Here is a 13,537-nt window from a genome sequence, read left to right on the forward strand (position 1 = left end):
CCACTAGAAGTAAAACTTGAAGTGTACGTTAATCTCATTAAAGCCTCAAAGTTGGCTTAAGCCAAGGCTGGGGACCATTCTGGGGAATCAGTAATCACTGCACGGTCAGCCGCATGCAAGGCATGCTGGGACTCGCAGTTCTTACGTGGCTACAGCCTCCCTACAGCCCATCACTATTCTTACATTGCCCCCCACCGCCAACCTGACAGTTTACTATGCTTCAGGTATTCATTCAGAAAAGGAAGGGGCTGGTAAATATGACATAATTACAGGGCCCTCCCCTCACTCTCCATTCTGAAGGATCCTATTGTGTGCTTGCAGCTGCCAGCGGGAAGGAGAGGAGGGAAGCCACCAACAATTGGGGGGAGGCAACACCCACAGGGGGGGCTGAGCAGCAGGAGGAAGGGAAATATATGGTGCACAGGGAGGGTGATCGGTGTGGTGGAGGGGAAATTACTGGAACCGATCCCCTGTATAGTTCTCTCTGCAGCAGCTGAAAGCCAGCAGGAGGGAGAGGAGAAGCCGGCTTTCAGCTGCTGCAGCCAGAGCCATACAGGAAATCGGTTCCAGTAACTGCCTCCCCCCCCACACACACACATGTGGCACCGATCACCCTCCCTGCCCACATTTGATCCACCCTGCTGTCTGGGTCCCCCTGCTGGGCCGGGCCCTGTACAGGAGGAATCCCCTTATCAAAAGCCCTGCCCCCCCCCACCTATTCTGCCTACCCTGTACAAAAAAAAGTTTTTTTATACTTTTTTTATAGTGGTGGGCTGCAGGGGAGAGGAAGGAGTGTCAACACCGCCTGGACTATGGGAGTCTATGGGTGACCTTATGGGTAACAAAAATGTAAGTATACAGTCTGGTTACGTGATTCTGCAGCTCCATATTCCCTGTGTCAGTGAGTGGCGGCTGCAGGGGGGAGGAACGAGCGCCGACAACGCCTGCACTATGGGAGCCTATGCGTGACATCACGGGTAACAAAATGTAAGTATACAGTTCGGTCACATGACCCTGCAGCTCCAGCTCCCCTGTGTCAGTGAATGGCGGCTGCAGGGGATAGGAAGTCGCGCCGACAACGCCTGGACTATGGGAGCCTAAGGGTGACATCATGGGTAACAAAAATGTAAGTATACAGTCCGGTTACGTGATTCTGCAGCTCCATATTCCCTGTGTCAGTGAGTGGCGGCTGCAGGGGAGAGGAAGGAGCGCCGACAACGCCTGGACTATGGGAGCCTATGGGTGACATCACGGGTAACAAAAATGTAAGTATACAGTCCGGTCACATGACCCTGCAGCTCCGGCTCCCCCGTGTCATGGAATGCTCAACAACAGCTGGGAATTCTAAAGGCAGTGACATCACCCATAGGCTCTAATGACCCAGCCATTGTCGGTGCTTCCTCCTCTCCCCTGCAGCCGCCACTCACTAACACAGGGGAGCTGGAGCTGCAGGATCACATTACCGTACTGGAGCAGGCTGAAAAAAAGGCAAGTATACAGATATTTTTTTTTTTTACACAAGGTATGCGGGATCATTAGAGAGAGGGGAGAAGGAACATTTTTTAGGAATAGTTAATGTTAGGCTTGAATTCCACTTTAAGCACCGATTAACACTTGAGCATAGCCTAGCCAGTGATGGCGGCCCTTGGCACCCCAGATGTTTTGGAACTACATTTCCCATGATGCCCATGCACTCTGCAGAGTAGGTGAGCATCATGGGAATTGTAGTTCCAAAACATCTGGGGTGCCAAGGTTCACCATCACTGCCCTAGGCATTTTTTTTTTTTTTGCACTGGGACAGGATCATGCAATTTTGGCTACTTTGTCATGGAATTTTTTTAAGAGCGCCTAAAAAAACAAAATAAAAAAACAACTGCTAAATACCCAGATGAAATACATATATGGGAGGTGTTTTATGTGCCAAAGGATTTGTATTTCTGTCTATCCAGTCCTGAGAATTACACAGCTCTGCCACACATCACAGATCTGCCTGGTAGGGCGCAAGACCTGATTTTTCTCTGCTGCAGTTAAGTGACACTTGCCCTTCCCCCCAACCTGTTACATAATAAGTCAGGTTGAAAAAAGACACAAAGTCCATCCAGTTCAACCAATAAAAACGGGAAAACCCCCCAAAAAATTTTTACAATCTGATATAAACAATCCTATATCCACAGTTTATCCTGAGGAAGGCAAAAAACCCCAATAAAGCATGATCCAATTTGCTTCAGTAGGGGAAAAAAATTCCTTTCTGTTCCCCCGAGAGGCAATCGAATATTCACTGGATCAACTTTACTTATAAATGTCAGTATTCAGTTATATTATGTCCAAGTAGGAAAGAATCCAGGCTTTTTTTTTTTAATTAAAACAGTTTACTGAGCTGGGCAGGACCAACTCTTGAGAGAGTCTATTCCACATTCCTGGACTGGACAGGAAAAAGGAGAAGCAGCTCATCTCCCTGTCGCTCGGCTCTCTCCTCCTATTAGCATGCTCCTTGCCCTGCAACACAACTGATTGTCTCTTTGTGCTGCTTTTCCATCCCCCAGTCTGAGCTCAGCTGCACGGGGGGGGGGGGGGGGGTCACATGAGGATGATACCAAGACCAATTCAGGCACTGAAGTGACTGGGAGACGGAGCGTGCGAGACACAAATGGACGATAATTGGGATCAGTCAGGGAAGATAAAAAAAAGTTTGGTCAATCTTATGGGGCTTGTGCATCACGTAGAAACCAGATTTGGTATTTGCTTAGAAGCCTTTAAAGTAGGGGGTTTCAAACTGGCGGCCCCCCCGCTGTTACAAAACTACAAGGCCCATGAGGCATTACAAGGCTGACAATTACAAGCATGACTCCCAAAGGCAGAGGCATGATGGGACTTGTAGTTCCACAACAGCTGGAGGGCCACCAGTTTAAGACCCCTGCTTTAAAGTATATGTGAACCTTGTAAAACAACCCATTCAGTTTAAAACAGAAATGAAAGGCAAAACATTTGTGTATAGATATAAAGATCACTATAATAAATACCTTTTTTTTACCCCTTTTCTCTAAGTGATCACATACCCTGCATAAGAGCTGAGGGAGGAGAAACAGCAGTATACTGGTATAACTGGTAAATGGCTGTGCAGATGGGGGGGGGGGGATCAGGACAAGTGTGATCCTTGGAGAGGAGGCTGAGTTCCCAGCATAGCTAGAGAACTGACCATGCTGTGCTCTCATGCCTAGTGTGGTCAGTTTTTTTTTTTTTTTTAAATAGGAAAGCAGAGGGTCTGGGCAAGATCACCATGTATTTCACATAAAGGAAGCAGTACAAGGAGAACAGGATACTTTCTCATACAAGTACATGGTGTAGAAGGCACATATCAGGAATATGAGATTTTGGGTTGACATATTTTTTAATTGTACTTTAAATTGACGTATATTGGGAAAATGTTTTCCAGTGGTGAGAGTGATAGTAACCAGTAGAGGGAGCCAAAAGAATCATTATTTTAATTGTTCTGAGCTGAACATTCAGAACCAGAAGCCGTGGACAGCTCCCATCCCTCTCGGAGACACAGTGCAGATTTCATAGCAATAGGTCTTCCCATTGGCTTTTTGAGCACTCTAAAGCTGGATACACAAGATACAATTTTCTTTAGATTGACCAAAACCATATAAATATGAGGTCAAACCTAAACCCTTCCAATTTGTATGCAATCAGGCAGGCCCTTACACTACATAGTTGAAGGTAAATCTAAAGGAAATCAAAACAACAAAAGTTGTATAGTGTGTATCCAGCTAAAGGGAATGTTATGGGTTGGACATATGTATTAAAATGCTCTTTCCTTTGACTATATTTGATCTAAGTTTCCATTTAGATTGCAAGCTCTCCAGGGCAGGACCCCCCTAGCATATATTGAATTGTAACTCTATTGTCTCCCTTTATTTTATAAAGCACTATAAAATCCTGTATATTATTATTATTAATAATAATAATAATATAAAAGAGACCCCCGTAGTATAGCTACTCCCCCAGTATCTATACTACCGGGGTCTCTTTTATATTATTATTAATAATAATAATAATAATATACAGGATTTTATAGTGCTATATAAAATAAAGGGAGACAGTACAGTTACAATTCAATACAGGCTAGGCGGGTTACTCTGGAGACCTATATATGTAGTCTATAATAATAATAATACAATGCCTATATTATGGAAATCACTGGCCATACACCTAATAGTGCTTCCATGTCATCTAGCTGTTTGAAGGACACAACCTTCTGTACAAGGAGTGACCATGATCCAACGTTCGAAGAAAGAAGACTACCAGATCTTACAGGAGGACGACCTTGTAATGAACTTTGAGCTTCTAAATTGGTCCAAGAAAGAAAAAAAAAAAAACTTCATGTGTAGAAAAGAACCAATTTTCCTGTTTGGACTGAAATTGACGCATGAATCAATAACCTTTAATTGAAAATATATTTATTGTGATTTCTTCAATATCGCCAAAACAATTACAGAAAATAGCAGATGATACCATACCCTAAACCAGTCATTGGCACCCTGTAGAGAAAGATTTGTCCCTTGGGGTCCTTATCTATTGCCAGGGGTAAAGATACATTTATATTTGTGTTGAGATTATAAAAAAATAAAAATAAAATAATACAGTTTGTCCAATTTTATATGCTGATACCTTGATTCATTGACAGTTTATAAACAATGAAGAGCTTGTTCCTTTTACTTGGATCTCATACATTTCCCAGCCCATTGACAGTCTTACGACTAACATTATTCTCGATTGCTCCATACACACTCTAATATATGATTATTGCTACTGATGCTCTAATGAGTTGAATTTTTTTAGACACCGGGTAGGCTAGAGTTGGTTTAGTATCATTGAAGATGGCATCTGTATGTTCTAACGAGAACTTTTTATGCCTTAGATTCAATTTCAGAAAGGATTGTGTTGGCTAGATTAAAAAAAAAAAACACAGACCAAGTGCCCATTATATGAAGCTTTGTTGGATTAAATACACACTTCAATGTTTAACAAGACAACTGATGACACTGGGAAGTCATCTCCCTTGTCTGAAGGATTCTCATCACAGAGTGTTAGGGGGGAAAAAAGAGTGAAGAAGGACCGGAGAAAATAGTAATTGAATTTTGCACATGGGAGACACAGAGGAACAGTGCAATCTCTGATGGATCTGGCACTGACCTAGTGAAGGACAAGACCCTTCAACAATGCTTTATGTTCCTGGGCTTTGGAGGAATTTGTCCTTATCTCTTCCAGACAATGGTCTACAGATCTCCTCGATGTGCCTGGATCTATGAAACACACAATGACTTCGTAATATGTTCATTGTGTAGACGCCCTATGCTTGAACTATTTAAAACACCCCATTTGTTGGCAGGTCTCGGAAAAGGAAGTAATGAGAAAGGACAAATGTTTCTACAAAACAACTGGCATTGCTAAGGATTAGCACCTACCAGGGAATGTCTACACAATGTATAAACATGCACACTTGAGCAAACACAAGCATTCATGTTCATGCACAAATAGCTGATCGGGCAGATCTTCCTACGGCCATTTCAGTTCAACTGATTGGGTAGATCATCCTATGGCCATTTCAGTTCAACTGGTTTGGAAGATCTTTCTACGGCCATTTCAGTTCAACTGATTGGGCAGATCTTCCTACTGCCATTTCAATTTAACTGATTGGGCAGATCTTCGTACAGCCATTTCAGTTCAACTAATTCTGCAGATGTTTCCATTTGCCCAAAGGGGGTAGAAACCAAAAATATCCATGCACCCAGCAGGCAACATACCTGATTTATGGAAGCCACTGCGAGCCTGGGAATTACCAACTGCATCCCAATTTGTAGAAGGGAAGTTACCAATCCAGCCAAGATAGCCCAGGTAAGTGATAATGGAAGCATGCTGTAGGTAGCAAAAAGAGTAAAGAGAACGTAGCCAATACCGTCCCCTAGAAGGCCATATCCTAGACCAGCTGCCAGGATTTGGGTCGCCATGGCCAACCACGTCACGACTCCACTGAACTGCAGATATGTGTAAGATGTTGTGTCCTTCCTGACAACTACTAAGGCACAGATCACCACCTCAATACCAGTGAAAAAGCCCAACAAGATGCCTTTGATTGGGTCCATGGGCGCAGAAGCCAACGTGAGATGAAGAATTAGTAAGGTAAGTTTGGTCAGCACATCCAAGATGTTCATCACCACTTCCGACTTGCGACGTTGACCTAAAAAATAGCGCTGATAGAGCCTTTCTAAGTCTCTAGACTTAAATGAGTTCCTTAGTGTCGGAAAGATGACCCCCCTATAGGTATAGCCCCAGTTCAAAAAGAAATCAGAATTGCTGGGAGCACAGTCTAAGTGAAGGAAGCCTAGGTCACTACTGGTCCTCTCGGGAAAGACTTTGGTGCCCCCATTGTTGTGCTTGTCCCCAACAGATACCTTTCCAAACTGTCTGGTGGCATTGTTGGCGTAGGAATCCTCAGAAGAGAGGGTTTTAGCGCTACTTTGTTCGTTAATAAACCTTTGTTCAGTGATATGCCTCACTGCAGTCTGCCAAAGCAATCTCTTGGGTCTAGTGTTGCTGTTAATGGTCGGGGTCTTGTTGATGGTGTACAGTTCCTCGTTAGCACTGGAGCACCTCACCTCTGACAGTTCCATGGTCGATCTGTACAGCTCGTGTTGTCTTCGTCTTTGAAGTTTACTGAGAAACATCTGTGGTCATTTTATTAGCCAATCTCATTGGCTGCTTAAATTTAAAAAAAAAAAAGATAGGCTAGGTGCTCTTTTGGCAAACGGCTATCAGTAAAACGGGTGACCTCCCGTCTTGACGTCCGTGATCCCGACACAACATCTTACAGATGAGATCTCGTCGTCCAGACATATTCGAAGACCGTGGTCCGAAAACTTATTTCGACGTCCAGACATATTCGCTGACCATGGTCCGAAATCTTATTGCGACGTCCAGGGATGGACTTCCGAAGCCACATCAGGTCTTCCAAAAGGACAATCTCGGAATCCAGCAGGAACGCCAACCTCTCATAGTCCAAAAAACGAGGGCATGGCAAAGGTAGGCATGCATCTAGTAAAGGATGGACAGGACAAAGGCTGTCTAATAGCAGTTTATGGGGCTAATGACTACATCGACCTTGCATTCTATCTACAGCACAAAAAAAACAAAAAGGTATGAAGGTCTTGGCTAAGGTCATTAGGAAGGAGCAGGTGATGGGTGGAGAAGGTGTGAGTGGGGGGATCGGCCGATACTGGAGCATGCCAGTGCTGGGGAAGTTAGGACAGGGCAGGATTAGGGTCGGTGCTCTATGTACAAAGCTGCGATCCATAGAGCGATGGGGTGACTTCCATCCATCCTAGGTATGAGCCGAACTTCTCCCCGTACAGGAATAATGATACCGCCGCCGCTGCTGACCTCCTCCGGGGGGGACCTCAGCCTGGACATCGGAACTTCACCCCTTTACCGACATGGAGCTAAACCCGACCGAGAGAGAGAGCGCATCGTCCCCGGAGCGGAGCGGGCTGTACGGAGCGGACGGTGAGAGCATTAGAGCCCCGTACAGAGGGGATTACACGAGTAAAGACCTGGCGGGGGGAGGCGGGGACTGCATGTCAGCTGACACCCGCTGACGTCACACCTCCTGTCTCTTACCTTCCCCGGTCCACATAGACAATGCACGGGGTGCCCGGTGTATGTGTGTGCGGGGAGCGGGCACCGGGGGGCGGGCATGGACCATGGCTGTGTGTGTGTGACACCATGGATGGGCACTGTATAGTGTGTGTGACACCATGGATGGGCACTGTATAGTGTGTGTGACACCATGGATGGGCACTGTATAGTGTGTGTGACACCATGGATGGGCACTGTATAGTGTGTGTGACACCATTGATGGGCACTGTATAGTGTGTGTGACACCAGTGATGGGCACTGTATGCGTGACACACTGGATGGGCACACGTGTGACATCATAGATGGGCACTATATATGTGTGTGACACCATGGATGGGCACCATATAGTGTGTGTGACACATTGGATGGGCACTGTGTGTGTGACACCATTGATGGGCACTGTATGTGTGACACACTGGATGGGCACACGTGTGACATCATAGATGGGCACTATATATGTGTGTGACACCATGGATGGGCACTGTGTGTATGACACCATGGATGGGCACCATATAGTGTGTGAGTGTGTGACACACTGGATGGGCACTATATAGTGTGTGTGTGACACCATTGATGGGCACTGTATGTGTGACACACTGGATGGGCACACGTGTGACATCATAGATGGGCACTATATATGTGTGTGACACCATGGATGGACACTGTGTGTATGACACCATGGATGGGCACTGTGTGTATGACACCATGGATGGGCACCATATAGTGTGTGAGTGTGTGACACACTGGATGGGCACTATATAGTGTGTGTGTGACACCATTGATGGGCACTGTATGTGTGACACACTGGATGGGCACACGTGTGACATCATAGATGGGCACTGTGTGCGTGACATGGATGGGTACTGTGTATATGACACCCTGGATGGGAACTGTGTGAGTGACACGCTAGATGGGCACTGTGTATATGACACCCTGGATGAGCACTATATAGTGTGTGTATGTGACACCGAGGTTGGGCACTGTGTGTGTAACACGTTGCATGGGCACTGTATATACAGCGGGTAAAATAAGTATTGAACACGTCATCATTTTTCTAGGTAAATATATTTCTAAAGGTGCTATTGACATGAAAAGTTCACCACATGTCGGTAACAACCCATGCAATCCATACATACAGAGAAACCAAAACAAATACCATGGATGGGCACTGTATGTGTGACACCATGGATGGGCACTGTGTATATGACACCATGGATGGGCACTGTGTGTGTGACAGTATGGATTGGCACTGTGTATGTGACACTATGGATGGGCACTGTGTATATGACACCATGGATGGGCACTGTATGTGTGACACCATGGATGGGCACTGTGTGTGTGAAACCATGGATGGGCACTGTGTATATGACACCATGGATGGGCACTGTGTATGTGACAGTATGGATTGGCACTGTGTATGTGACATCATGGAAGGGCCCTGTGTGTGTGACACTGTGGATGGGAACTGTGTACATGACACCATGGATGGGCACTGTGTATATGGCACCATGGACGGGCACTGTGTATGTGACACCATGGATGGGCATTGTATGTGTGACACCATGGATGGGCACTGTGTATATGACACCATGGATGGGCACTGTGTGTGTGACATCATGGATGGGCACTGTGTGTGTGACACTGTGGATGGGCACTGTGTATATGACACCATGGATGGGCACTGTGTATGTGACACCATGGATGGGCACTGTGTGTGTGTGACACCATGGATGGGCACTGTGCATGTGACACCATGGATGGGCACTGTGTGTGTGTGACACCATGGATGGGCACTGTATGTGTGACACCATGGCTTGGCACTGTGTATGTGACACCATGGATGGGCACTGTGTATATGACACCATGGATGGGCACTGTATGTGACACCTCGAATGAACACCATATAGTGTGTGTGTGTGTGTGACATAATGGATGGGCACTATATATGTGTGTGTGACACCGTTGATGGACACCGTGTGTATGACACCATGGATGGGCACTGTGTGTATGACACCATGGATGGGCACTGTGTGTATGACACCATGGATGGACACCATATAGTGTGTGTGTGACACTCTGGATGGGCACTATGTATGTGTGTGTGACACACTGGATGGGAACTATATATAGGGTGTGTGACACGTTGGATGGGCACTGTGTGTTTGTGACACCATTGATGGGTACTGTATGTGTGGCACGCTAGATGGGCACTGTGTATATGATACCCTGGATGAGCACTATATATTGTGTGTGACACGTTGCATGGGCACTGTATATACAGCGGGTAAAATAAGTATTGAACACGTCATCATTTTTCTAGGTAAGTATATTTCTAAAGATGCTATTGACATGAAATGTTCACCACACATCGGTAACAACCCATCCAATTCATACATACAGAGAGACTGAAACAAATAAGTTCAGAAATTAAAGTGATTGTAAAGTCAGAAGGTTTTTTATCTGGACACAGAAGGTTTATAAAAAACCTTCAGTGTCCAGCAGCTGCCTTCAGCCCCCTAAATACTTACCTGAGCCCCATCTCTATCCAACAGGGATGTGTGGTGAGGTCAGTGGCTGGTGAGGCACTGGCTAGTATCAGAGCCAGATAGACACAGGTTACATCCTGTGGCCACGATCGTTACAGCAAGAGCAATAATTCTAGCAATAAAACTCTTCTGTAACTCTGAACATGTAACCTGTAAAAAAAATTAAAGTGTCCCCTATGGAGATTCTTAACCACCTCAATACAGGGCACTTACACCCCCTTCCTGCCCAGACCAGCTTTCAGCGCTCTCACAGTTTGAATGACAATTACTCAGTCATGCAACACTGTACCCATATAAAACTTGCGTCCTTTTTTTCACACAAATAGAGCTTTCTTTTGGTGGTATTTAATCATTAGTGGGTTTTTTATTTTTTGTGCTATAAATAAAAAAAACAACGTAAATTTTGTGAAAAAAATGCCTTTTTCTTTGTTTCTGTCATAAAATTTTGCCAATTATGAATTTTTATTCATAAATTTTGTCCAAAATTTATACTGCTACATATCTTTGGTAAAAATAACCCAAATTCGTGTATATTATTTGGTTTTTGTGAAAGTTATAGAGTCTACAAACTATGGTGCCAATCACTGAAAATTGATCACATCTGATCAGGCCTTCAGTACATCAGGTGAATCTCATTTCTTGAGACACTAACAAGTCAGGAAAGTACAAATACCCCCCAAATGACCCCTTTTTTAGACATTCCAGGGTATTAAGTAAGCAGCAAGGTGAGTTTTTTTAAGTTGGAATTTTTTCCCACAATTCTTTGCAAAATGAAGTTTTTTTTTTTTACAAAATTGTCAAATTATCAGGTTATCTCTCACACACAGCATATGCATACAACAAATTACACCCCAAAATACATTCTGCTACTTCTCCTGAATATGGCGATACCACATGTGTGAGACTTTTACACAGCCTGGCCACATACAGAGGCCCAACACTGAAGTAGCACCTTCAGCCGCTCTACGAGGGTAAATGACACATCTCTTTTCTCAACCACCTATTATACTTTTGAAGGCCCTGGAGCACCAGGACAATGGAATTGCCCACAAAATGACCCCATTTTGGAAAGCAAACACCCCAACGTATAATCTATGAGGCATAATGAATCTTTTGAACGGTTCATTTTTCTTTTGAACGGTTCATTTTTTTCCAGAAGTTTTGGGAAAATGTGGGGAAAAAAAATGAAAACGCATTTTTTTTACACAAAGTTGTCAATTTATAAGATATTTCTAACACATAGCATGTATATAGCAAAAATTACACCCCAAAATACATTCTGCAACTGTTCCCGAGTATGGCGATACCACATGTGTGAGACTTTTACACAGCCTGCCCGCATACAGAAGCCCAATATTGAAGTAGTACCTTCAGGCGTTCTAGGAGCATAAATTACTCAATCTCATTTCATTCCTACCTATCATACTTTTGAAGGTCCTTGAGCACCAGGACAATGGAATTACCCACAAAATGACCCCATTTTGGAAAGCAAACACCCCAAGGTATATTCTATGAGGCATGGGCTGCAAATAGGTACTCGGGTACTCTGATGGGCTGGAGACCGGTGCTTGGGTAACTTGATGAGCTGCAGACAGGTACTCGTGAACTCTGATAGGCTGGTGACAGGTACTCGGGTATTCTGATGGCCTGGTGACAGGTACTTGGTAGGGTTGTCCCGATAACGATACTAGTAAGTGCCCATCCATCAGTGCGTGCCACCTATCAGTGCCAATAAGTCAGTGCCACCTATCAGTGCTGCATATCAGTGCCACCTAATCCTATCAGTGCCCAACAGTGCTGCATATTGGGGCCTCCTTATCAGTGCTGCCTCATCAGTGCCACCCAATCCGTGCTGCATATTAGTGCCTATCAGTGCCACCTCAGTGAAGCCTATCAGTGCCCCATCAGTGCAGCCTCATTAGCACACATCAGTGAAGGAGAAAAAGTACTTATTTACAAAATACAAAAAAAAACTGTCACATGACATTAAAAAAAAGTATCTGTAATCGGTATCGGCAATTACTTGAAAAAAAGAATCGGTACTTGTACTCGGTCTTAAAAAAGTGGTATCGGGACAACTCTAGTACTTGGGTACTCTGATGGGCTACAGATAGTTACTCGGGTACTCTGATGGGCTGGTGACTGGTATTCGGGTACTCTGGAGGGCGGTGACAGGTACTTAGGTACTCGGTACTCATATGGACTGTGACAGGTACTCAGGTACAACATATGGACTGTGACAGATACTCAGGTACTCAGATGGACTGTGACAGGTACTCGGGTACTCAGATGAACTGTGACAGGTACTCATATGGACTGTGACAGGTACTCGGGCACTCATATGGACTGTGACAGGTACTCGGGTACTCAGATGGACTGTGACAGGTACTGGGGTACTCAGATGGACTGTGACAGGTACTCATATGGACTGACAGGTACTCAGATGAACTGTGACAGGTACTTTGATGGGTGGTGACAGGTCCTCTTTATTGGGGGGGGCAATCAGAGTGATTGGTGTACACTGTAAGCGGTAACGAGATGTTACCGCAATCTCCTTCTCACACACGATCGTTGTGTGAGGAGGAGAACCCGGTAACATCTTGTTACCGTGGTTTGTTGACATTTAGTGATCAGCTGTGAAAGAATCACAGCCGATCGCGTGGTAAACAGCTGCCGGCCAATGGCTGTTTACCAGCGTCGGAGATGAGTGTTCCCGGGAACACACCGCCATCGGCGTGCGCGCGCATGAGATCGCGCGCATGCACCGTGCAAAGTGGGGTGGTACCACCTATGATCGGCCGTGACTTCATCACGGCCGATCACGTGGTAAACAGGCATGCCCAATGGCTGTTCACCCCCCTCGGTGGCGAGCGGTGTTTCCGTGACATGCCGCCACCGAAGGAACAGGGATGCGCGCACACGATCGCGTGCATTCCCTGTTTAAATGGAGGGCCGTCATATTAAGCCCTCCCAGAACAAGAGCCACGCCGCCTGGCCCTCATATGATGAACGGCGGGCGGCAAGTGGTTAAGTCCTGAAGTTTGGCGCCATTCCACAAGTGTGCGCAATTTTAAAGTGTGACATGTTAGGTATCTATTTACTCGGAGTAACATCATCTTTCATAGTATACAAAAATAAATCAGGCTTTATTGTTTTTTTTTTTATCCATGAAACAGTTTCTTTCCAAAAAAACACGTTTGAAAGATTGCTGCAAAAATATTGTGTGACATAAAAAGTTGCAACGACCACCGTTTTATTCCCTAGGGTGTCTGCTAAAACAATATATATATATATAT

The 13,537-nt window shown here is 45.0% G+C and overlaps 1 protein-coding gene and 1 long non-coding RNA gene across 3 annotated transcripts in view; one reads left to right on the forward strand and one right to left on the reverse strand.

Moving 5' to 3' along the window:
- Positions 1-7,633, reverse strand: part of ADCY8 (adenylate cyclase 8) — a 424,989-nt gene extending 417,356 nt beyond the window's left edge. For both annotated transcript variants that reach the window (XM_073632262.1, XM_073632261.1), the window contains exon 1: positions 5,808-7,633. In XM_073632262.1, the coding sequence (XP_073488363.1) occupies positions 5,808-6,728 (921 nt within the window). In that variant the 5' untranslated portion in view covers positions 6,729-7,633. The remainder of the gene's footprint in view (positions 1-5,807) is intronic.
- Positions 6,033-13,537, forward strand: part of LOC141145508 (uncharacterized) — a 28,704-nt gene continuing 21,199 nt past the window's right edge. The window contains exon 1 of the long non-coding RNA XR_012244569.1: positions 6,033-7,083. This is a non-coding gene — a long non-coding RNA (uncharacterized lncRNA). The remainder of the gene's footprint in view (positions 7,084-13,537) is intronic.

This window comes from Aquarana catesbeiana, linkage group LG05 (assembly GCF_042186555.1).
Source record: "Aquarana catesbeiana isolate 2022-GZ linkage group LG05, ASM4218655v1, whole genome shotgun sequence".
In the NCBI taxonomy this organism is placed as follows: Eukaryota; Metazoa; Chordata; class Amphibia; order Anura; family Ranidae; genus Aquarana; species Aquarana catesbeiana.